At 62.3% G+C, this 23370-nt stretch overlaps 4 protein-coding genes across 4 annotated transcripts; 1 reads left to right on the forward strand and 3 right to left on the reverse strand.

Moving 5' to 3' along the window:
• Positions 1-1698: 1698 nt before the first annotated feature.
• Positions 1699-6356, forward strand: GTPBP3 (GTP binding protein 3, mitochondrial). The gene is made up of 9 exons (XM_071578046.1): positions 1699-1770; positions 2628-2866; positions 3396-3482; positions 4434-4636; positions 4732-4804; positions 5176-5319; positions 5419-5584; positions 5680-5958; positions 6044-6356. Exons 1-9 carry the CDS (start codon positions 1733-1735, stop codon positions 6273-6275), a joined length of 1461 nt encoding a protein of 486 aa, XP_071434147.1. The 5' UTR covers positions 1699-1732; the 3' UTR covers positions 6276-6356.
• A 1121-nt stretch (positions 6357-7477) lies between these two features.
• Positions 7478-10518, reverse strand: PLVAP (plasmalemma vesicle associated protein). Its single transcript, XM_071578062.1, has 5 exons — positions 10097-10518; positions 9515-9593; positions 8725-9317; positions 7938-8061; positions 7478-7849 (listed from the first exon to the last, which is right to left on the reverse strand). The coding sequence occupies exons 1-5, from the start codon at positions 10472-10474 to the stop codon at positions 7770-7772; spliced, it is 1254 nt and encodes a 417-aa protein (XP_071434163.1). The 5' UTR covers positions 10475-10518; the 3' UTR covers positions 7478-7769.
• Positions 10519-12698: 2180 nt separating this feature from the next.
• CCDC194 (coiled-coil domain containing 194) lies at positions 12699-16849 on the reverse strand. The gene is made up of 5 exons (XM_071577824.1): positions 16541-16849; positions 15253-15349; positions 14960-15092; positions 14347-14427; positions 12699-13721 (listed from the first exon to the last, which is right to left on the reverse strand). Exons 1-5 carry the CDS (start codon positions 16847-16849, stop codon positions 13712-13714), a joined length of 630 nt encoding a protein of 209 aa, XP_071433925.1. The 3' UTR covers positions 12699-13711.
• A 328-nt stretch (positions 16850-17177) lies between these two features.
• Positions 17178-18944, reverse strand: LOC139683172 (bone marrow stromal antigen 2-like). The gene is made up of 4 exons (XM_071578038.1): positions 18612-18944; positions 18430-18493; positions 17736-17805; positions 17178-17668 (listed from the first exon to the last, which is right to left on the reverse strand). The coding sequence occupies exons 1-4, from the start codon at positions 18861-18863 to the stop codon at positions 17524-17526; spliced, it is 531 nt and encodes a 176-aa protein (XP_071434139.1). The 5' UTR covers positions 18864-18944; the 3' UTR covers positions 17178-17523.
• Between the last annotated feature and the right edge of the window lie 4426 nt (positions 18945-23370).

The following is a 23370-nucleotide window of genomic DNA, read 5'->3' on the forward strand; positions in this document are numbered from 1 at the left end:
ATCCCATCCTGCATCCCATCCCTGTATCCCATCCTGCATCCCATCCCTGCATCCCATCCCTGTATCCCATCCCTGTACCCCATCCCTGTACCCCATCCCTGTACCCCATCCCTGTATCCCATCCTGTATCCCATCCCTGCATCCCATCCTATATCCCATCCCTGTATCCCATCCTGCATCCCATCCTGTATCCCATCCCTGCATCCCATCCTATATCCCATCCCTGCATCCCATCCTATATCCCATCCCTGTATCCCATCCTGCATCCCATCCTGTATCCCATCCCTGCATCCCATCCTATATCCCATCCCTGCATCCCATCCTATATCCCATCCCTGTATCCCATCCTGCATCCCATCCTGTATCCCATCCCTGCATCCCATCCTATATCCCATTCCTGTATCCCATCCCTGTATCCCATCCCTGTACCCCATCCCTGTATCCCATCCCTGTATCCCATCCCTGCATCCCAGTCTATTCCGGCCACGCCGCTGTTGCTCCTCCCGCTCCAGCGCCTTTGTCTGCACAGCCACTCCCTCCCCTCAGCCCCCTCCCCTTCCCGGCCCCTCCCGCCCTCCCCTCAGCCCCCCCAAAACCCCACCCGAGATTTTGGGGACCGGGAGGGGGGGGAACACCCCCGGAGCACGGGGATCCCCCCGGTCCGGGCTGCCCGGACCCCGAGCCCGGGGCCCCCAAATTTGGGTCCTGGCAGGGACTGGGATGGGGTGTGGGATGGGGTGCGGGATGGGGTACGGAATGGGGTGCGGGATGGGGTGCGGGATGGGGTGCGGGATGGGGTGCGGGATGCAGGCAGGGGTACGGGCAGGGGTGCGGGCAGGGATGGGATGCGGGATGAGGAGCGGGCACGAGCCGTGACGCTGCTCGGGGATAATTTCTGTGGTTCACGGAGCGCTGCGGGTGCGGGCGGCTGCGCGGGGGGCTTCGTGGGGGGTTTCGGGGGGGGCTGCGCGGGGGGCTTCGTGGGGGGTTTCGAGGGGGGGCTGCGCGGGGGGCTTCGTGGGGGGACCCCCACCCGCAACGCAGCGGTCAACCCCGACCCCCCCGCGGGGACGAGACCCCTCCGATGGGTCGGGGGTTGTCCGGGGGATGCGCAGCTTGGCTGGGTGCGGGGCCGAGGCTCAGCCCCGCGGGGTGTGGGGGTCCCACGCGCAGGGACCCCTCTCCAGGGGTGGGCACTGGTCCCCCAAACCCCCCAGGACAGCCCGTGTCAGGGTGGGGGCGAGGCAAGGGGACACCAGTGGGTGCAGAGGAGACGAGAGGAAAGGGTCGCGCGGGACGGGGGTGGGCTCTGCCATGGGGGTGGTGAGGGGTCCCCCCAGTTCTGCGGACACGTGGACCCCCCCCAGCTCAGGGTCCTGCGGCGTTGGGGGTTATTTTTAGTGTCCAGCCGCGTGTACCGCCTCGAAGGGACAGACGGGGGTGGGTTCCAGCCCCGCAGCCCCTCGGCGTGGGGAGGGGACAGGCGGGGACAGCGCGGGGGGTGCGGGCAGGGACCCCCTGGCAGCGCCGCGCCCCGCGCCGGGCGGAACCGCTCGGTGGTGCGTGGCTTCAGGCGGCGCAGCGCCATGGCTGCCTTGGACCAATCAGAAACGCGATCGCAGGTTTAAGCCCGCCCTTCAGTGCGCATTGACCAATGGAAATGCGCAGAATGGGCGGGGCGAGGCGCCTGCGCTGAGGTCGGCGCGGGGTGAGGGCAGCGTGTGCGGAGCTGATGGCGCTGCGCGGGGCGCTGAGGGCGGCGGGGCGCAGGTGGGGGCTCCCCGCGGGAAAGGGGGTCCCGGGGAGAGGGGAGAACCCTCAGGGGAGGGGTTTGGGGAGGGGGCGCACGTGGAAGTGGGAGTGCCTGGGGGTGGGGGTGCCCTGGTGTGGAGGGGGGGCGCGGGGAGGGGTGTACGTGGGGAGGGGGTGCGCCTGGAAATGGGGTGACCCTGAGAAAGGGGGTACACCTGGGGAGGGGGTGCACCTTGATATGGGGTGGCCCTGGGGAAGGGGGTGCCCTTGAAGAGGGGGTGCCCGTGACGAGGGGGTACTTTTGGGATGGGGATTCACCTGGGGAGGGGGTGCCCTTGAAGAGGAGGTACTTTTGGGGAGGGGGGACATCGGGGGAGGGGATGCCCTTGGGAAAGGGGTTCGCCTGGGGAAGGGGTGCCCTTGGAGAAGGGGTACTTTTGGGAAAGGGGTTCACCTGGGCAGGGGGTGCCCTTGGGGAGGGGATGCACCTGATTATGGGGTGACCCTGGAGAAGGGGTACATCTGGGGAGGGGGTGCCCTTGGAGAGGGGGTACACCTGGTTATGGGGTGATCCTGATTATGGGGTGACCCTGGGGAGGGGGTGGTCCTGGGGAGGGAATGCACCCCTGATTATGGGGTGACCCTGGGGAGGGGGCTCACCCCTGGTTATGGGGTGACCCTGGGGAAGGGGTGCCCTTGGAGAGGGGGTACTTTTGGGAAGGGGATTCACTTGGGCAGGGGGTGCCCTTGAGGAGGGGGTGCACAGACAGGGGTCACTAGGGTTGAATGCGGAGCTGTGCCCCCCTGCACTCTCTGTGCCCCATCTGGGGGTGTGGGTAAGGACCCCCCATCTGCCCCCCGCCTGCCTCTCCCAGGTGGGCGCGGTGTCTCAGCTCCTCCCCGCCGGGGGGGGACACCATCTTCGCCCTGTCCTCCGCCCCGGGGCGCTGTGGGGTCGCCGTGATCCGTGCCAGCGGCCCGGGCAGCCGGGGGGCCCTGCAGACCCTCACCGGGACCCCCAAACTGCCCCCGCCCCGTGTCCTGGCGCTGCGGCGGATCCGCGACCCCGTCACTGCCGAGACCCTCGACCGGGGCCTCGTCGTCTGGTTCCCAGGTGGGGGGCGAGGCTGGGGGGGGATCTTGGTGCGAGGCTGAGGGGTCTCGGTGCCCAGTGGGGGTCTCAGTGCCCGGTGGGGTCTCAGTGCCCAGTGGGAGTCTTGGTGCCCAATGGGAGTCTTGGTGCCCAGTGGGGATCTCAGCGCTCAGTGGGGGTCTCGATGTCCAGTGGGGGTCTCGATGTCCGATGGGGGTCTTGGTGCCCAGTGGGGGTCTCGGTGCCCAGTAGGAGTCTGAGCACCCAGTGAGGGTCTCAGTGCCCAGTGGGAATCTTGGTCCTCAGTGGGGTCTCGGTGCCCAGTGGGGGTCTTGATGCTGCCTCAGCCCAGTCAGCTGGGGGGATCCATCAGGGATGGTCCTGGGTCACCTCTGCACCGGTCCCATGTAGCTGCTGCTGGGGGGTCTCTTCTGAGTCCCCCAAAGCTCTTATGGTGTTAAATGTGTGTGTTCCCAGGGCATGGGAAGGGTGGGATGTGCCGGGTCCAGTGGGCAGAGCCGGTGCCCACCCAAGCCGTGTGTGCCCGCAGGACCCCGGAGCTTCACAGGGGAGGACTGTGCTGAGCTGCACGTGCACGGGGGGCCCGCGGTGGTCAGCGGGGTGCTGCGGGCACTGGGTGAGCCCCCCTGATCCCTGCTGCCCCTTTCCCATCACGTCCTGCCCCTCGGGGAGCTGCGGGCACTGGGTGAGCCCCCCTCCCATCCCTGCTGCCCTTTTCCCATCACATCCTGCCCCTCGGGGTGCTGTGGGTGCTGGATGAGCCTCCCCTTCCCCTCAGGCTGCAGTGGGTACTGGATGAGCCCCCCCGCCCTCCCTGGGGGTGCTGTGTGTGCTAGATGAGCCTCCCCCTCCCCCTGGGGTACTGGATGAGCCCCCCTTCCCCTCGGGGTGCTGACTGAGTCCCCCTCCCTCCCTGGAGGTGCTGGATGAGCCCCCCCTCTCCCTCCCTGGGGGTGCTGGATGAGCCCCCCCTTTCTCCGTGGGGGTGCTGGATGAGCCCTCCCTCCTTCCCTGGGGTGCTGGCTGAGTCCCCCCTCCTTCCCTGGAGGTGCTGGATGAGCCCCCTCTCCCTCCCTGGAGGTGCTGGATGAGCCCCCCCTCCCCTCGGGGTGCTGGCTGAGCCCCCCATCCCTCCCTGGGGCTGTTGGCTGAGTCCCCCCTCCCTCCCTGGAGGTGCTGGATGAGCCCCCCCCTCCCTCCCTGGGGGTGCTGGATGAGCCCCCCCTCCCTCCCTGGGGGTGCTGGATGAGCCCCCCCTCCCTCCCTGGAGGTGCTGGATGAGCCCCCCCTCCCCTCGGGGTGCTGGCTGAGCCCCCCCTCCCTCCCTGGAGGTGCTGGATGAGCCCCCCCTCCCCTCGGGGAGCTGGCTGAGCCCCCCATCCCTCCCTGGGGCTGTTGGCTGAGTCCCCCCTCCCTCCCTGGAGGTGCTGGATGAGCCCCCCCTCCCTCCCTGGAGGTGCTGGATGAGCCCCCCCTCCCTCCCTGGGGGTGCTGGATGAGCCTCCCCTCCCTCCCTGGGGGTGCTGCCAGGGATTGCTCCAGCCGGGCTCTCACGGGGGGCTCCCAGGGCGCCTGCCCGGGCTCCGTCCCGCCGATCCCGGGGAGTTCACTCGCCGGGCGTTCCGCCGTGGGAAGCTGGACCTGACGGCGGCCGAGGGTCTGGGGGACCTGATCCGGGCCGAGACGGAGGCGCAGCGGCGTCAGGCGCTGAGGCAGATGGAGGGCGAGCTGGGCCAGCTCTACCAGCGCTGGAGCGACACCCTCACCCAGGTAAGGACCACCGCAGGGTCCGGCCGCTGGTCCGTCCTCCGGAGCGCGGTGGCTTTGGGGACACAGCGGGATGTCCCCACTGCCCCCCCTCCCAGGCGCTCGCCCACCTGGAAGCCTACATCGACTTCAGCGAGGATGACAACGTGGAGGAAGAGGTTTTGTGCCAAGGTGAGGGGCGGTGGGGTTGGGTGGCGAGGCTGGGACGCCCTAAGGGGGTGCACCTGAGGAGCAGGTGCCCTTGAAGAGGGGGGACATTTGGGAAGGGGGTTCACCTGGGCAGGGGGTGGCCTTGGGGAGGGGGTGGCCTTAGGGAGGGGATGCACCTGGTTATGGGGTGCACCTGGTTATGGGGTGCACCTGGGCAGGGGGTGGCCTTGGGGAGGGGGTGCACCTGGGCAGGGGGTGCACCTGGTTATGGGGTACACCTGGTTATGGGGTGCCCCTGGGGAGGTGACACCTGCACCGGCAGGGGTCACTAGGGGTGAGTGTGGGGCTGTGCCCCCCTGCTGTGCCCCCCACCACCTGCGCTGTGCCCACAGTGGATGGCACCGTGCGGGCTCTGGCACAGGAGATCGGTGCCCACCTGCGGGACGGGCGCCGTGGGGAGCTGCTGAGGGGAGGGGTCCACGCCGTCATCGCTGGGCCCCCCAACGTGGGCAAGAGCAGCCTCCTCAACCTGCTGTGTGAGTGGGGCACGGGGGGGCTGCTCCCAGCTGGGATGGGGCTCCCCAAATTCCATGAGGAATCACCCTCTGTGTGTGTGTCCCCCCCCACTCCCCCAGGCCAGCGCCCGGCTGCCATCGTGTCACCGGTGGCGGGCACGACGCGGGACGTGGTGGAGGTGGCCCTGAACATCGGGGGGTACCCGCTGGTGCTGAGTGACACGGCCGGGCTGCGCGAGGCCACCGACCCCGTGGAGCGGGAGGGGGTCACGCGGGCACGGGACCGGTGAGGCGGGGGGGGCTGCCCTGGGGGTCCCTCCAGCACAGGCTGGCTGGGGGGTGGCAGTTCATGGCCCCCTGCCCTACCCTGTCCCCCCACAGGCTATGCCAGGCTGACCTGGTGCTGGCTGTGCTGGATGCCACCGCGGTGCCCCCCGGGTTGGCAGGGCTGGGGTCTGCACTGGGGGCCCTGCAGCCCCCCCCTGACACCCCCTGTGTCCTGGTGCTCAACAAAGCCGACCTGCTGCGGGTCAGTGGGGGTCCCCTGCGTGACACCTGCACCCAGAGCCCCCCTCTGCCCCCCACCACCCTCCTCTCCTGCAAGACGGGCGAGGGGCTCGACCACCTCCTGGAGCTGCTGGCGCAGCAACTGGCACAGCTGTGAGTGCGGCGGGGCGTGGTGGGGCAACACCTACCCCATCCTTGCTCCAGGGGTGCTCCAGGCTGGCTTATCCCCCTTTCCCAGGTGTGGGGACCCCCTGGGTGGCTCGCCCAGCCTGACACAGAGCCGGCACAGCCAGCACCTGGGGGGCTGTGCCACGGCGCTGGCACGATATGGGCAGGAGCGCCGGCGGGACCTGGCACTGGCAGCCGAACAGCTGCGGCTGGCACGGCGGGAGCTGGGCCGGATCACCGGGCACGTGGGCACCGAGGATGTCCTGGACATCATCTTCAGGGATTTCTGTGTTGGGAAGTGATGGATGCACCGTGGGGTCCCCCCTGACTGTGGTGCCACCAGGGTTTGGGGACCGCTGGACACTCTCCGCGCCGGGATTAAACTGCGGTGCCTTTGGTGGCTCTGGTGTCTGTCCCCTCCCTGGTTCCCAGGCTGAGCTCCTGCGTTTTCCCGGCTGGGGGGAGCATGTCCCGAGCCCCAGACATGGGAAAAAACCACTGGGAGAGGCCCTGTTTCCTGACCAGGAGGACAAACAAGGAGCTGGAGTGGCTGGAAGGGAAAAGCCACCCCCGGCATCCCCCTTGGGGTGACCCCTTTGGAATGTCCCCCTCCCCACCAAGGCACGGGGGGGCTCAGCATCCTGGTGGGTCTACCCCTGTGCCCCAAGTGCACCCCCAGCCCCAGGGATGTGATGTGGGGGGTTTGGGATTCCCGGGATACAGCCCAAGCCATGGGATACAGCCCAAGCCATGGGAGACATGGCATCACCCCAGCCCTTGCATCCACATGGCAGCTGCAGGCTCTGCCAGCCCAAAGGTGGGTGCTCTGTGGGGTCCCCCACTCTCCCACTCCCCAGCTGGGGCTCCCAGGCTCTGGAAGCCTCTGTTGCTCCAAGATTATTTATAGTGGAGCTCCAGGAAATCCTCTGGCAACAAGTGAGTCCCCCTGGACCCCCAACCGAGCTGTGTGGGGGCACCTGGGACAGCAGGGGAGGCCCCTTCTGTCACCCTGATCCCATCCCATCCTGGCACTGGGCACTTCCAGGGGCACCTGATGACATCCCGATCCCAGGAGTGGGGAGGGCAGCAGGAGCACGTGGCTGCTGCTATCCCGGGATGGATGTGGCTTGGGGGACCCGAGTGGAACTTGGGGGACCCAGATGTGACCTGGGGATGGGAGAGGGGCTGGGGAAGAGCATGGGGACACACTGGGAGCACTTACGTGCCGCCTGAGAGCTGGCAGGGAATGCCTGGCGTGCAGGAAAAGGCAGGAAAAGCTCTTTCCACAGGAAGGAGCGGGAAACGCGGCCATAAATCCCGGAGTGGCAGACGGTGATTAATCACCGCACTCAGAGGGGACTCGGTGGCCAAGGACGTCCCGGCCCCTCGTCCTCGAGCACTTCCCACCCCAAAGGGACCCCACGTGAAGCCGGGACTGGATGTTCCCATTCCCCATCCCGGCCGTGGCCTCGGCGCCCTCCATGGACATCCAACCACACGTGCAGCGAGTTGTGCCGGTGCTCAGGGCCGGCTGCATTCCAGCCAAGCGCAGGGGTACATGTTGGGGGGGGGACACAGCAGGGCTCGGGCAAGGGGACAAGGGGAGGGCGGTGGGTGGTCCTGGCTGCTGCCTCCTGGTTAGGCTTTGCCATCTGTGCTGTGGGAAAGCACCTCCTGGGCTTGTCCTGGAGTGTTCCGTGTGCTGCTCGGCCGTTACCCTCTGAGGAGAGGGCAGGGTGAGGCCACTGGCACCCCTGGCAGCCCCTGCCCAGGGGGGGTCCTGCACCAGACCCCCCTCACCCATTGTTCTTAAGGGCGGCCGTGTACTGCTCCACCATCTTCAGCAGCCGCTGGATCTCCTCTGTGTTCGCTTTGCCTGGAGGGGTGAGGTGGAGTTGAGCCAGGCTGGGCACCGAGGGGGCTCCCAGCCCCACAGAGACCCCCCTAGTCCCACAAGGACTCACCCATGTTCCCAAAGACTCCCTGGTTCTTCAGGTAATCCGCGTAGTAGCCCGTGCTGGGGAAGGATCCCGAGCGCCCGGCGCTGCCCGGCACCCGCGAGCCCTGCACGTCAAAGAAGGGGTGCATCTGCAGGGGAGAGAGTGGCACCGGTCAGTGGTGGCACTGGTTGGCACTGGCACTGGTCAGTGGTGGCACTGATCAGGGTCAGGTATCAGTCAGTGATGACACTCGTCAGTGGTGGCACCGGTCAGTGATGGCACAGGTCAAGAGTGGCACAGGTCAGCACTGGCACTGGTCAGGGGTGGCACAGGTTGGCACTGGTCAATGGTGGCACTGGTCAATGGTGGCACAGGTTGGCACTGGCACTGGTCAATGGTGGCACTGGTCAGGGTCAGGTACCAGTCAGTGATGACACTCGTCAGTGGTGGCACTGGTCAGTGGTGGCACAGGTTGGCACTGGCACTAGTCAGTGGTGTCACAGGTCAGTGGTGACACTGGTCAACAGTTACACTGTTCAGTGGTGGCACTGGTTGGCACTGGCTCTGGTCAGTGGTGGCACTGGGTGGCAGTGGCTCTGGTCAGTGCTGTCAGTGGTCAGTGGGAAAATCCACACATAAGGAAAACCCATGTGCAAAGTGCATTTGCAGAGGTGCCTGCGCCAAACAAACCGCACGTGCCCAACCCAGCAGTGCCACCCCAGTGCCATCTCCTGCTCATTCTGGTGTCCCTGCGGGGTGTCCCCAGGTCTCCGTGCCCCCCTGTGCCCCCTCATGCCCCTCAGCCCCTCACCTTGGTGCCCATGCAGACGCTGAGCTGCTCCCTCAGGGACTCCGCCTGCGCCACCGCCGCCTTCCTCTTGTCCTCTTGCTCCTTCACCAGCTTCTCCTTCTCCGCCTGCAGCTTCTTCCTTTCCTGCTGCCCATCATTCACCTGTTTCTCTGTGGCCTGGAGCCGGTTCCTCAGGTCCTGCATCTCCTTGGAGAAGCTGATGTGGCACTGCTGCACATTCACATCACAGGCATCTCTCCTGATGTAGCGGCTGTCCCGGTCCTGCTGCCAGCGGAAAAGCCCCTCCGTGTGATCCATAAGCTGCCGGAGCTTGTCCTTGGCCTCGTTGCACCGATATTCGTTCACCAGGTTCATGAGCCTCTGGAAGTTCATATTAATGTCGTTCTTCAGGGACCTACACTCGTGTTTCTGCAGCTCCAGTTCGGTTTTGGTGAACTCCCAGCTGGTCCTGTTGGTCCTCAGGTCCTCCTGGCACCTCTCCTGCTCCTGGGTGGTTTTGGTCAACGTGGCTTGTGTTTTCCGGCAGTTTTCCTCCAGATCCTTCTTGGATAAGGTGGTCTGGTCCAGCTGCCTCTGCAGGTGCAACTTCTCAGCTGTGCAGAGAGTGGGGTACAGGGTGTGTGTGACCCCATCACATATCCCAGAGTGACACCCCTGCCTGGTGCAGGGATGGGGAGAACCCCTGCACAGGTCCCTGAGGGGTGTTGGGGGTCCCCAGGAGGGTGGGAAGCAGGTGCTGAGGTTCTTCAGGAGGTGGGAAGGGGGTGCCCGAGGTTGGGGGGTCTCTTACCACTGCACGAGGTGTTGATGAGGTTGGTGGTCATTTGGCACTCAGCCAACTTCATCTGGTGGTACAAGAACTCCTGCAGCTGAGAAGGGGAGGAAGAGGAGGAGGAGGGTCAGACTATCCCTCAAGAACCCCCTGAAGGCACCAGAGACGAGAGGATGAGGAGGTTGAAGAGGAGGAGGTCAGATCATCTCACAAAGACCCCTGATACATCTCACTCCCTCTGGACACCAGTGAGAGCATCAGAGAGTGGAGAGGGAGGGGATGAGGATGAGGAAGAGGAGAGCGGTCAGATCATCCCACAAGGACCCCCTGGCATCACCTCGTGGACACTGAGAGCACTGGAGGCTTAAGAGCATCATGGTGATGATGATGATGATGATGACGATGATGGCTACGAGATTGGAACTCCCTTGGCCACTCCCTCTCTGGGACACCGGGGCTGAGACCCCCGGGACTGGGTGGGGCACCACAACATCCCCACCAGGCTCTGCCCCCCTCCCCTCTCCTCCATCCCTGCTATAACCAGGTCCCAGCACCCACGGCTGTGTTTCTTTTCCCTCCCCTCAGCCGGGGGGGCCTCACCTGGGGGAGGTTGTTGGGGGTTTGGGTGCTGTTACACTTATCCAGGTCCCGCTGGAGCTTCTGGACGGCGCCTTGCAGCTTGTCCTTGTCCTTCAGGGTGGCGTTGAGGGCGCGGGTGAGGTTCAGGTTCCTGGTGCCGAGGGTGATGATCTTGTTGTAGCGGTCCTGGAGCTGCTCCTCCAGCAGCCGCAGGTGCGTGTCCGTGCCCGCCTGCGCGTTCCCGTACACCATGAACAGCACCAGCCCCAGGATGATGAGGAACTGGATGAGGGAAGTGAAGAGGAAGATGTACTTCACATAAAACCCGCAGTCCCGTTTGGGCATCGCGTCTTTGGACTCCAGACCGAACTTGGCCACGCCGAAGCTGCTCTTCTCCATCCCGCCAGCGCTTTGCGAGCCCCGCCCGGCGGGACCCTCTTTACACGGGGCCGTGCCGGGGCGGGGCCGGCTCCGGCGGCGTGTTTATACCCCTGGATTTAATGTTTCCTTCTGCTGGGCTCCTTCCTGGCGTGCCGGATGCTTTGGACCCGCCGGGTTATCACAGTGCAGCTTCTGTTGGCGGCTGGACTATTGTTCCTGGATGGGGGCGAGGCTGGGACCCTCCTCCTCTGCCCTGTGTTGGTGCCCAGCGCTGCCCCAGAACTGTCTCCCACACCAAAATAACACCCCCAGCACAGTGGGCACTGGGAATTCCAGGGAATGAGTCCGCGGGTCCATCAGGGTGGGCTGTGCCCGCTGGTGAGGTGATGGAGAGGCTCCCAGTGCATGCACCAGACACCCCAGGGTGGTCCTGGCACTCTGTCCTCATGGTGGAGTGGTGGCACATGTGTGCCCACCAGGTTGGTGGCACACAGGGATGATGCTCCATGTCTGTGTCCCACACCTTGCGGGGAGGGGAAGGATGTGGTCGGGTCCCTCCTTGCAGGTGGGGTGGCACCAGGGTCGGTGAGTGTTGTAGAGCCATGGGGTGAAGCCACCGTGAGAACTTGTCACCCCACAGAGCCACCATCCTGCTGTGGGGACACTCCTGGGCTCTGTCCCCTGACAGGGACATCCCTGACACGGTGGCTCAGCCCAGCCTGGCACGGATGGGAAGAGCTGCGGGTTTGCAGCCGTGTCCTTGACCTGCTCCCTGTCTGGGGTCCCCTGGGGGTCCCTGGGGGTGAGGACTGGCTTGGAGACAGGCTGGGGACACGGAGGGGGCTCAGTGGAGGGACAAGGGGTGACACCAGGTGCGGACAGCACCGTGGGATGGCTGGAGGGAAGGGGCTGCTCCCGCTTTGCCCCTCAGTGCCAGCGACCACAAACAGGCTCTGGGGGTGTCCAGGTCCTGACCACAGCCATTGTCACCCTGTCCTCGTCCCCTGGGCTGCAGGACCAACACCCTGGGGGTGCCACACCCCCACCACGGCCCTGGTTACCCCATGCCCACCCTGTGGGATCCGCCGCAGAGGGTCCGGCTGTACCCGGGAGCCCCCAACCCTGCAGGATGCCCAGCCCGGGCCGGGGGGGCTGCAGGGGGGCACCGAGGTGTGGGGCCTCGCCGGGCGCTGACCCCGAGCCGTTGACTGTTTCCTGCCTTCTGGCTGCGCCGCGTTCCCTGGGGATCGGGAAGTGTCTGCGATGGCCGGGATGGTGTCGCTCCCGTATCCATTCTCAGCTACTGCCGTTTCCTTCCTGAGCTGCAAATAACAGTGAGTCACCCCCGGGCCCCCCCGGCCCCTCCAGCCCCGCCGTGGGGGCGCTGCCCGACCCCTGACCCGGCCCGGCCAAGCCCCCCACCCGGCTCGGGGCTTTGCCAGTCGGATGCTCCCTCCGACAGCCCATTCCAAGGGCTCCCCGCAGCCTCCTGGGATCACCGGGGATCCCGATGGAATATCTGCCCTCCCCAGACCCCATCTCTGTCCCATTTCCCAATTAACCCCTCAATTAGCCCTCCGCTCTAATTAACCCTTCCTGTGCCAATGGTTGGACAGTGGGAATGCTGTTCCCAGTTCCCCTTCCCACCCTAAACCTCTCCAGGCCTCCGCTCTGCTCTGAGCCCCCCAGATTCGGGGTGTGGGAATGGAGCTTGTCCCCTCACCCCATCCCAGGGAGCTCCATCCTGGCTGGAAGTGCCTCACCAGGACACTTTCACCTGGGAAACCACTGCCTGCCCTTTTCCCGACCCCCCTCAAGGCTGGGGCTGTGGGGGGCACGGGAGGATCCCCCAAGGGCAGTGGAGGAGAGGGGCCGGATGCCAGTCTGCCCTTTGCACAGGATACTGTGGCAGGAAAATCCAGCTTTCCTGGAAACCTTCAAAGTGGATCCAAGGATGTTGGGAAGTGATGACAAAGCAGCAACAGCAGCTCCTGGTCGCTGTCCTCCCCATCCCTGCCTCGGCTCTGTGTCCCCCTGGGTACCCCAGGGTGTTTTGGGGTCCCTGGCAGAGCCAGGTCCTGCCCTGGCAGCTGCTGGGCAGGTGGTGGGAGAGGCTGGAAAAAGCCCTGGAGTGGGAATCCCATTTGGGGGACAGTTGTGTTTGGGGGGATTCTTGGATTTGGGGGGACAATTTGGCTCTTGGGAACAAGGGGTGGCACAACGAGATGTCCCAGAGAGCAGCACAGCCTTTATTGCCCAAATACCTTCCCAGTCTTCCCAGTTTCTGGAGTGCTGGGAACGTGGCATTAAACCTCGGAACAGATTCCAGAGCAGCTCCGAGCAGCCAGTGGAGAAACTCGCCTGGATGAGCTAAAATTCCCAAAAGCTGGAGAAGTGACCCCTCTGTCCTGCTGTTGGGCTGTGGAGGTGGGATTGGGACACAGCAGGATCGGGACACATGATGGCATCATGACAAGGAATGGGGATATGGTGGGAGCAGGACACAACAGGATTGGGATACAGGATTGGGATACAGGATTGGGATACATGATGGAATTGGGACACACAGCAGGATCAGGATACACAGTGGCATCAGGACACACAGCAGGACCAGAACACATGGTGGGAGGAGGACACAGAGCAGGACTGGGACATGGTGGGATTCGGACACGTGGTGGGATTGGGACATGGTGGGAATGGGGACATGGTGAGATCGGCACAAATGGTGGGATTAGGACATGCAGCAGGATTGGGACACAGTGGGATTAGGCCAAGTGGCATCATCATGATAGATGGAAGGATTGGGATGTGGTGGGGTCAGGACACGCTGGGATCAGAACACAGAGCAGGATCAGCACACACGGCAGCATCACAACAATCGGGATCAGGATACGCTGGGATTGGGACACGTGATGAGATCAGGACACGGTGGGATCGGGACATGTGATGGGATCAGGAGTCATGGTGGGATTGGGACACATGATGGGATCAGGACACGGTGGGATTGGGACACATGATGGGATCAGGAGTCATGGTGGGATTGGGACATGTGATGGGATCAGGAATCATGGTGGGATTGGGACATGTGATGGGATCAGGAGTCATGGTGGGATTGGGACATGTTGCCCACCAGCTTCATTCCAGCATCCCCAGCTCTGGAGCTGGGGCTGAGCCCCTCCTGGTGCCAGTGCTGTGGGCACAGTGGGACTGGGAATGCTGGACTTAGTGGGGAGGGGGCCAGGGAGCTGTGGGGCTTCAGCCCTTCCTGCAAAAGAGGGGACAAGGAGTGAGTCCCCACATGGTGCTGGGGTCCTGCTTCCCTGGGGACACCAGTGGCAATGGCACATGGCAGGAAACCTGCTGTGCCAGTGAAACCCACCCTCCCTGGGCTGTGCCCCCTCCCTGGGCTGTGTCCCCTCCCCAGGCTGTCCCTCTACCTGAGCTGTGCCCCCTCTCTGGGCTGTGCCCCCTCCCCGAGCTGTCCCCCTCCCTGGGCTGTGCCCCTTCCACGGGCTGTGCCCCTTTTCTGGGCTGTGCCCCCTCTCTGGGCTGTGTCCCCCTCCCTGGGCTGTGTCCCCCTCCCTGGGCTGTGCCTCTCTCCGGGCTGTGCCCCCTCCCCGAGCTGTCCCCCTCCCCGAGCTGTCCCCCTCCATGGACTGTGTCCCCTCTCTGGGTTGTGCCCCCTCCCTGAGATGTGCCCCCTCTCTGGGCTGTGCCCCCTCCCCACGCTGTCCCTCTCCCTGAGCTGTGCACCCTCCCTGGGCTGTGCCCCCTCTTTGGTCTGTGTACCCTCCCCGGGCTGTCCCCGTCTATGGGTTGTGCCCCCTCCCCGGGCTGTGCCCCCTCCCCGGGTTGTCCCCTCTCCCCTCCCGGTGCCCCCACAGAAGTACCGGGACGGGGGGCACCTGCGCCCGGTCGCTCGGTCCCTCCCCCGCCGCCGCAGCGCCTCGACCTCGGCCGCGTAATCCCGTCTGTGGGGAGAGCAGAGCCACGTGTGGGGGTCCCCCTGTCCCGGGTAGGGGCACGGGGGTCCCCGTGGAGAGGGAGGGACAGGACAGGGTGGGGAGGACACGCGGGGGGTCCCCACGGGAAAGGAAGGACAGGGCACGGTAGGGGGGGACACAAGGAGGGTCCCCGTGGGGAGGGAAGGACAGCGCAGGGGTGGGGAGGACACGCGGGGGGTCCCCGTGGGGAGGGAAGGACAGGGCAGGGTTGGGGAGGACACACGGGGTGTCCCCATGAGGAGGGAAGGACAGGGCAGGGTTGGGGAGGACACACGGGGTGTCCCCATGGGGAGGGAAGGACAGGGCAGGGTTGGGGGGACACAAGGAGGGTCCCCATGGGGAGGGAAGGACAGGGCAGGACTGGGGGGACAGAAGGAGGGTCCCCATGAGGAGGGAAGGACAGGGCAGGGTGTCACAGGGGCTGGATGGGGAGACGGCTGATTTGGGGAGGTGGATGCTCTGGGTTTGTTCACGCCGTGGAGGGGGACAAGGACCTTACAGGGTGTCCTGGAGCTCTCTCTGCCGGCCCTCGCAGCGCTCCCCGCGCTCCCGCAGCGCCCGCTGCTGCTCCAGAGCCTCCTCCAGTCGCCGCCGCAGCCCCCGCGCCAGCCCCGCGCCCCGCGCCACCTCCTCTGGGGACAGCGGGGACAGCGGAGTCACCCCAAACCCTGACACCGCGAACCCCCATCCACCCCGCCGGGCATTGCCCCAAACCCGGCTGGGGGACCCCCGGGTGTGCCCCTCGAGAGGGGTGACAGGGGGCCCGTGCCCCAGGCAGGGTACAGAGCTCACCTTGCAGGGCCATCTTGTCACCTGCCAGCTCCGCCCGCTCGCGCCGCAGGGCCACCAACTCGTCCCCCAGCGCCGTGACATTGGCCTCCAGCCTGGCCTGGGGACAGGGGACACTTAGGGACAGCAGTGACAGCATCCCCATGACTCTTCATCAGCTGCCAGAGCCATTCTCCTCCTCCTCCTCCTCTTCCTCCTCCTCCTCACTGTCACCCCATGTCCCCATGCTCTTGGTGGCCTTAGGTCCTCCCTATCTTATTCCTTGAAGGGGCAGGGACACGTATTTCATGGATTTGGGGAAAATCCCTGAAGGGATGGCTCAGTCTGAGTGTGGGGAGGGTGTTGGAGCCCCAGGGCTGTCACATGTCACCCATGTCACCCATGTCCCCAGGGTACCCCCATGCTCCAGGTGGCCTTAGATCCCCATGACATCTTCCTCAAGGGAGTGGGGACGTGGATTTGGGGAAAATCCCTCTTTTCTGGAGGGATGCTCAGCCTGGCAAGGAGTTGGGTTGTCACAGGAGCCCCAGGTCACCCGAGCGGGCCATGGGTGCTGTCCCCGGTGCCAGGGAGGGGACAGAGCTCCCCAAGAGCCTGCACAGCCCTGCCCTGCTCCCGGCGCCAGCCCTGGGAAGCGCCAGCATTTTTCCAGCCTCTCTGGGCCATTGTTCAGCCGGATGAGTCCAAGAGGGGCGGCGGGACCGGGCTCTTCCTCCGGGCTGCGGCCACGGCGCTGGGGCCCGGCCCTTTCCCAGCTGGAGCCACAGCTAAAAATACCTGGGAGAGAAGTGGGAGCTCCGCGCCCGCTCCGGCCTCGGCTGCTGCTTCGGGATGGGGTAATTACACGTATGGAGCAGCTTGGGCACAGACAGGAATAGCTGAGCCCGCTGGGCATGCGGGAGCGGGATGGCAGGATGGAGCCTCGCTGAGGGAATTGGAGCATCCAGGGCTCTCCTTTTGGGGTGTCCCATGCAGGAATGTGGCTGGGCACCCCCAGGCTGGCTCTCTCCATTCCTAACCCATCATCCCAAGCAGCTGCTCTGGCTGTGCATCCTTCCTGGGGTGCTGAGGCTTTCCAGGATTCTGGTTGGAATTTCCCCAGGAATGAAACATCGCCCTGGTCGAGCTGTGTGGGGGATGCAGGGGGTCCCCATGAGGAGGGAGGGACAGGGCAGGGTGGTGGAAGGGCCAGATGGTGGGACAAGGAGTGTTATCCCAATCCCCATCCTGTGGGTCAGGGTCTCCCAGAACTCCCCTTTCCTCCCCTTGTCCCCATCCCGCTGGCACCTACCGCCCGCTCCCGGCAGGACACCAGGCTGGCATTGCCCTTCCTGCCGTCCCCCCGTGCCCGGGCCAGCTCCCGCCGCAGCGCCGCCTCCTGCTCCTCCAGCCGCGCTCGCTCGCGCTCCAGCTCCACCACGCGATTCCCGAGCTCCCGGCTCTCGTTGGCCGCCCGTTCCCGGCACCCCCGCAGCTTCCCCACGGCCTCGGAGCGCCACACCATCACCGCCACCGCCACTGTCACCGCCGCCACCAGCACCAGCAGCGCCGCGCACAGCGCCAGCACCTTCAGCGTGGCTTTGGGCACGGCGGGGTCCATGCCCGGGGGGACACGGGGACACGGGGACACGGAGCCGCTCTGGCGGTGCCTGCCCGGGATGTGCCGGTGTCGCTCCCGGCGAGGCCGTTAATTACCACTTGTGGGTTTTTCCCACCAAACTCCTTTTTGGGCTGCGGTTTGTCGCAGGTCACAGCCCAGAATAGACTTTGTTTGTGCTGGAGAAGGGACAGGGCTCTGTCCCGGGTGCAGGAATGAGCTGGGATGCACCTGGAGGACGGTGGGATGTGGAGGTTCCCACCTGTCCCCACTGCGCAGCGGGATCGGGGCGGGATCGGAATCCCCAAGGGATGTTGCAGCAACAAAACACTGGATTTTCACAGGTTTTATTGGAAATCGGTTTAAAAGTGCTAAATTGTGGAGTACCAGCAGATCTTTGGCTCAAGGCAGCCTTGTCATGTCTCTGTCCCCCCCAGCCCATGCCCTGTCCCCTCCCTCGCCCTTGGAACAGCCCTTGGTGGCTGGACAGGAATCATCCCCCCGGGATGTCCCCACGGTGGAGTTGGCTGGAGTTGGTGGTCCCAGGGCAGGGCTGAGGGGGCACCCTGAGCCCACTGCCATCCCCAGACCCCACCAGGCTGGATGGGGATGGTCCCTCCTCACCCCACACCAGGGGACAAGGGAACCACCAGACCCTGTGTTCCTGATGCTCCCGGTCACAGGAGGAGCATCCCGAGGAGGAGGAGGAGGAGAGCCAGGAGGCTGAAGGACACGGCTGGGAGCCTGTTCCCTGCAGAGCTCTGGCTCCTCATGGCCCGGAGCTGGTCCTGCAGGAGCTGGTTCTGCAGCTGGAGCTCCTTCCTGTTGGGGACAGGGACAGTGGGTGGCACAGCAGGGGGCTGGGGGCGGTGAGGGGGTCGGGACTCACCTGAGGGTCTGCTCCTCCTCCAGCTGCTCCCGCTGCTGGGACAGCTCCGCCCTCAGCTCCCTGTTCTCCTCTGAGGGGAGGAACAGCAGAGCGGGTCAGGGGACAGGGGACAGGGGACAGGGACAGGGTGGGCCAGGGGACAGGGATCACTGTCCCTAGGGATGAGGATGATCCAGGGAATGGGGACCAGGATGACCCAGGGGATGAGGGTGATCCAGGAAATGGGGACCAGGATGACACAGGGGACAGGGTGACACAGGGAATGGGGACCAGGATGACCCAGGGAATGAGGGTGATCCAGGGAATGGGGACCAGGATGACACAGGGGACAGGGTGACACAGGGAATGGGGACCAGGATGACCCAGGGGATGAGGGTGACCCAGGGAATGGGGACCAGGATGACACAGGGGACAGGGTGACACAGGGAATGGGGACCAGGATGACCCAGGGGACAGTGCTCAGGATGACCTGCAGGATGAGGATTGAGGTGTCTTGGGGGACAGGGATCAGGGCGGGCCAGGGAATGGGGATCAGTGTCCCAGGACGTGAAGGTCACACAGGGGATGGGGACCAGGTTGTCCCAGGGGACAAGGCTGTATTAGGAGACAGGGATATGGACAACACAGGGAACAGGGACCAAGGTGTTCCAGGGCCCGTGCCCACCCCCAGGCCTCCCTCCCCACCAGGACTCACCCTCCAGCTGGGTTATATTGGCCAGTGCCAGCTCCAGCTCAAAGGTTTTCCCCTCCAGGACTCCCTGAGCAGGGGCAGAGGGAATGGCTGGCACCCCGGCTTGGGATCCTCCCCTCACCAGCCAAATTCACCCAGTGTGGGTGTCCCGGTCCCTTCAGTCCCCACCAGCACCCAACACCCACCAGCTCCTTCCTGCAGCCATCCCACTGCCTGCGGGCTTCGGCGAGGGACTGGTTGGTGACATCCAGCGCCTTCTCCAGCCGTGCCAGCCCCTCCGAGGCGTTCCTGGCCCCCGCGGAGCCCTCGGCCGAGTGGCACAGCAGGGTGGGCACAGTCACTGCCAGCGTCACGATGGCCACCCCGAGGGTCGCAGCCACCAAAGCCTTCCAGGGGCGCCTGGCAGGGGGCGGGGGGTGCGGGCGGGAGATCTCCATCCTGCAAAAAACACCAGGAGCCGGGAGGGACCTTGAGCTTTTGCCCCCAAATCAGCAGTTTCTGTTTTCCAAACAATGGGACTTTCCAGGAAATCACGTGTTTCCCAGTCCTGCAGCACCACCAGCTTGGGTGACCCTGGGCGGGATCTGGGCCCTGCCTGCACCGGAGCTGGAGTAGGTGATGAGGGGGATGCCCAAATCTGTGCCCCAGGGAGTGGGGGGGCACAGCTGGAGGGGCTGTGGGTGTCTGTGCCACCCCATAGAGCTGCCAGGAAGGTCAGTGCCCCAAAGGGTTGGGGGCACAGGGCAGGACATCCCCTGGTGTGGAGGGTAATGGGGAGGTGGGGTGGAGTGTGTGAATGGGCGTGGGGTGGGTGGGATTTGGGGGATTAGGGGGCACAGGGCACTCAGGGAAAGGGGTGTTGGGGTGTGTCAATGGGTAAGGGGTGGGTGGGGTTTGGGGGATTAGGGGCACGGGGCACTCAGGGAAAGGGGTGCCTGAGTTATGGAGGATTAGGGGCATGGGGTACTTGGAATATGGGGTGTAGGGATATGGGGTACCTGGGATGTGAGATCAGTGTTTGGAATATCTGGGGTATAGGGAATTAGGGGTACCTGGAGTTTGGGATGTCTGGGATAGAGGGGATGAGGGGTACAGGGCACTTGGGATGTGGGGTACCCAGGCTATGGGGCATTAAGGGTATGGGGGACTTGGGGCATGGGGGATTGGGGATATGGAGGAGCCAGAAGAGGGGGGGATTTGGGTTAGGGGGAGTTGGGGGTATGAGGGACATGGAGTTTGGGGTGTCTGGGACATGGAGAATTAGGGGTGCAGGGTGGTCAGAGCATGGGGTGAGGGATGAGGGGTGTGGGGTACTGAGGTTATGGGGCAGGTGGGGCATGGAGAATTAGGGGTACAGAATACCCAGAGCATGGGGTGTCTGGGGGACCAGGGGTACCCAGGATAGGGGGCACCCAGAGAAGGGCAGATCGTGGGCAGGGGGGATCAGGGGCACCCAGGATAGGGGGCACCCAGAGAAGGGCAGATCGTGGGCAGAGGGGATCAGGGGCACCCAGGATAGGGGGTACCCAGAGAAGGGGGGATCGTGGGCAGAGGGGATCGGGGGTACGCAGGAGAGGGGGCACCCAGAGAAGGGGGGGATCGTGGGCAGAGGGGATCAGGGGCACCCAGGATAGGGGGCACCCAGAGAAGGGGGGATCCCAGGCAGAGGGGATCAGGGGTACCCAGAATAGGGGTCACCCAGAGAAGGGCAGATCGTGGGCAGAGGGGATCAGGGGTACCCAGGATAAGGGGCACCCAGAGAAGGGGGGATCATGGGCAGAGGGGATCAGGGGCATGGGGTACGCAGGAGAGGGGGCACCCAGAGAAGGGCAGATCGTGGGCAGAGGGGATCGGGGGCACCCAGGATAGGGGGCACCCAGAGAAGGGGGGATCGTGGGCAGAGGGGATCGGGGGCACCCAGGATAGGGGGCACCCAGAGAAGGGGGGATCCCAGGCAGAGGGAATCAGGGGTACCCAGGATAGGGGGCACCCAGAGAAGGGGGGATTGTGGGCAGAGGGGATCAGGGGCATGGGGTACACAGGAGAGGGGGCACCCAGAGAAGGGCAGATCATGGGCAGAGGGGATTAGGGGCATGGGGTACTCAGGGTTTGGGGAATTAAGGGCACAGGGTACTTGGGATGTGGGGGTTTAGGGATATGGGGCACTCAGGGCATGGGGGTACAAATAGGGGGGGTCTGGGGTTGTCCCAGTTGCAGGGACTGGGACAGTTTATCAGTGTGGGCAGAACCCAAACTGTGCCCCCCACACACTGTCACTGCTGATGGAGTGCCAGTGTCGCTCCTTGGCACTGCCCAGGGCACACCTGAGCCCTCGGGGCACAGGTGGGTGTGAAAGGACCTGTTTCTTTGTCCTCACACCAGTGTGGGGATGGAGTCTGGAAGTTGTTTTGACCTGGACAAATAAGGTCTCCCTGAACAGCAGGAGATGGGAAAGAACTGTGAGAAAAACTGATGGAATAGTGAAACAACAAGAGGAACAAGAAGAGGGAAGAAAGAAGTTGAAAAAGGAGCAAACTGTGAGAATGGAATATGTGCTGACAACTCTCATGAAACTAAATTTACATCTGGAGAGTGTGTAATACCCAATTAGAAGTCCTGGCAGAGTTATTGGCACTGTCATGGACCAATGAAAAGTGACCTTGGGAGGGATTGAGAATATAGAAAGTGTAACTTGTAGATTGAGAAATTCTTCTTCTCCTTTTTCTCCTATTTCTCCATTTGCTTTTCTTTTGAGTGTGTTACATGTAGTTTAATAAAATTAGCTTGGTGTGTGGCCCCTCAGCTCCTTGTCTGCTACAACTCAACGACCTCACCTCTCCCGGGGGGGCATCAGCACCTCCACACCCACCCGAGGGGGCACCTCTGCCAATGGGCCACCAGGGACTGGCACAACAGGCAGTGGCACCAACTCGGACCATCAGAGATCCCGAAAACATCCCACAGAGCTCCATCAGCCCCTGTGGGACTCCCTGCCCTGGGGGAGGTGCTGGGCAATCCCTCCTGACCCTGAGCAGATAAAACTGCCTCAAAGTCCTTGTAATCCACATTTTTGGGGGTTAAATCCAGTTTTCTCTGTGTCGTTGTATTTATTGCAACCTCTGTAAGTAAATTGTAATTCTGATTTGTCATCTCTCCTGAACTGAGCCCGTTTCTCCCCCCGGTTTACCTTTAAACCAGCACGGGGGGTCTGGGGGAGTACAGGGGGGGTATTATGGGGTGTCCGGGGAACAGAGAGATTGGAGAATAGAAATGGGATAACTGGGGAACGAACCAACTGGGATTTGGGGTGCCCGGGCTCGGAGCCACCTTGGGTGTGGCACGACCAGAGTGACACCGAGCCCGGGCACGGAGCCCTGGCACGGGCACCCCCCCCAGGGATGCTCGGGCTGCTCCCGGCGCTCGGAGCCAGCGGCCACCGCCTCACCTTCCTCCCCGCGGCTCCCGAAATAGCCGCTCCACTTTTAGTAGTTTTTATTCTCCTGCTTCATGTGATAGAAAAAAAAAACCCCAGTCTGCGAGATGAGAAACACACCAAATATTTACCAAACTTCCATGGGGTTTTTTTCCTTTTGTTTTCCTTTTTTTTTCTTTCTTTTTTTTTCTTTCTTTTTTCTTTCTATTTTTATTTCTATTTTTCTTTCTTTTTTTCTTTCTTTTTTCTTTTTTCTTTCTTTTTTATTTCTATTTTTCTTTCTTTTTCTTTCTTTTTTCTTTCTTTTTTCTTTCTATTTTTCTTTCTTTTTTCTTTCTATTTTTATTTCTATTTTTCTTTCTTTTTTCTTTCTATTTTTCTTTCTTTTTTCTTTCTATTTTTATTTCTATTTTTTCTTTCTTTTTTCTTTTTTCTTTCTTTTTATTTCTATTTTTCTTTCTTTTTCTTTCTTTTTCTTTCTTTTTCTTTCTTTTTTCTTTCTTTTTTATTTCTATTTTTCTTTCTATTTTTCTTTCTTTTTTCTTTCTATTTTTCTTTCTTTTTTCTTTCTTTTTTATTTCTATTTTTCTTTCTTTTTTTTCTTTTTTGTTTCTATTTTTCTTTCTTTTTATTTCTATTTTTCTTTCTTTCCTTTTTTCTTTTTTATTTCTATTTTTCTTTCTTTTTTCTTTCTTTTTCGTTCTTTTTTTTTCTTTTTTCTTTTTTCTTTCCCTTTTTCTTTCTTTTTTATTTCTATTTTTCTTTCCTTTTTTTTCTTTTTTCTTTCCTTTTCCTTCTTTTTCCTTCTTTTTTCTTTCTTTTTTCTTTCCTTTTTTGTTTCCTTTTTTCTTTCATTTTTCCTTCTTTTCTTTCTTTTTTTTCTTTTTTACATTTCTTTTTTTTTCTTTCTTTTTTCTTTTTTTTTATTCCTTTTTTCCCCTTTTTTTTTCTTTTTTTTTTTGAGGCGGATTTTCGACATCTGGAGAATGAAAACGCTCTGGCAGCTTCGGTGAACTGTCAGCGAAAAGGCTTTAAAGATGTTGTTATTATTATTTATGGGCTGGAGCCTGAAGAGGAAACCGAGGCCAAAGAGTTCAAAAATAGCTTAAAAACTGGGAAGGGATGTTTTTTCCAGAACGGGCTCCTTTTGAACAGCGATATTGAGATGCAGAAAATGCAAAAATATATTGGAAAAGCAACTGGGCGAGGAATGTGCAGCAGCGAGGGCTGTCCCGCAGCCGGCGCAGCGGAGCGCGGATCCCGCCTCGGGATCGCTTCCCAAAACAAGTGTCAGGAGCGCTCCCTTTCCAGTTCCCACTGTTTTCCCCCCAAATTCCACCTTCTGGCAGCTCCTTTCCCGGGGGACACACCGGGATATCCCGCCGAGTTCCCGCTTTGGGAGGGGTTGTTGGGTTCTTGGGTGTTGGAGGACGGTGGTTTTTTCCTGCTCCGGCAGGTTGTCCAGAGGGAATGCCGGGAGCGGAGCGGCGTCTCTTGGCCAGACGGCCTGG

This window comes from Pithys albifrons, chromosome 27, assembly GCF_047495875.1.
Source record: "Pithys albifrons albifrons isolate INPA30051 chromosome 27, PitAlb_v1, whole genome shotgun sequence".
Classification (NCBI taxonomy): domain Eukaryota; kingdom Metazoa; phylum Chordata; class Aves; order Passeriformes; family Thamnophilidae; genus Pithys; species Pithys albifrons.

Bases quoted from the DNA above. Each gene is read 5' to 3' on its own strand.
- GTPBP3 (XM_071578046.1), top strand. From the start codon at position 1,733: ATGGCGCTGCGCGGGGCGCTGAGGGCGGCGGGGCGCAG. The intron at 2,867-3,395 runs GTGGGGGGCGAG...GTGTGCCCGCAG, and splicing joins CCTCGTCGTCTGGTTCCCAG to GACCCCGGAGCTTCACAGGG. The intron at 4,805-5,175 runs GTGAGGGGCGGT...CTGTGCCCACAG, and splicing joins GGAAGAGGTTTTGTGCCAAG to TGGATGGCACCGTGCGGGCT.
- PLVAP (XM_071578062.1), bottom strand. From the start codon at position 10,474: ATGGAGAAGAGCAGCTTCGGCGTGGCCAAGTTCGGTCTGGAGTCCAAA. The intron at 9,318-9,514 runs GTAAGAGACCCC...CTCTCTGCACAG, and splicing joins CATCAACACCTCGTGCAGTG to CTGAGAAGTTGCACCTGCAG. The intron at 8,062-8,724 runs GTGAGGGGCTGA...TCTCCCCTGCAG, and splicing joins GCGTCTGCATGGGCACCAAG to ATGCACCCCTTCTTTGACGT.
- CCDC194 (XM_071577824.1), bottom strand. From the start codon at position 16,849: ATGGACCCCGCCGTGCCCAAAGCCACGCTGAAGGTGCTGGCGCTGTGC. The intron at 15,093-15,252 runs GTGAGCTCTGTA...CGCTGTCCCCAG, and splicing joins TGACAAGATGGCCCTGCAAG to AGGAGGTGGCGCGGGGCGCG. The intron at 14,428-14,959 runs GTAAGGTCCTTG...CTCTCCCCACAG, and splicing joins AGAGAGCTCCAGGACACCCT to ACGGGATTACGCGGCCGAGG.
- LOC139683172 (XM_071578038.1), bottom strand. From the start codon at position 18,863: ATGGAGATCTCCCGCCCGCACCCCCCGCCCCCTGCCAGGCGCCCCTGG. The intron at 17,806-18,429 runs GTGAGTCCTGGT...TCCTCCCCTCAG, and splicing joins CAATATAACCCAGCTGGAGG to AGGAGAACAGGGAGCTGAGG. The intron at 17,669-17,735 runs GTGAGTCCCGAC...TGTCCCCAACAG, and splicing joins GAGGAGGAGCAGACCCTCAG to GAAGGAGCTCCAGCTGCAGA.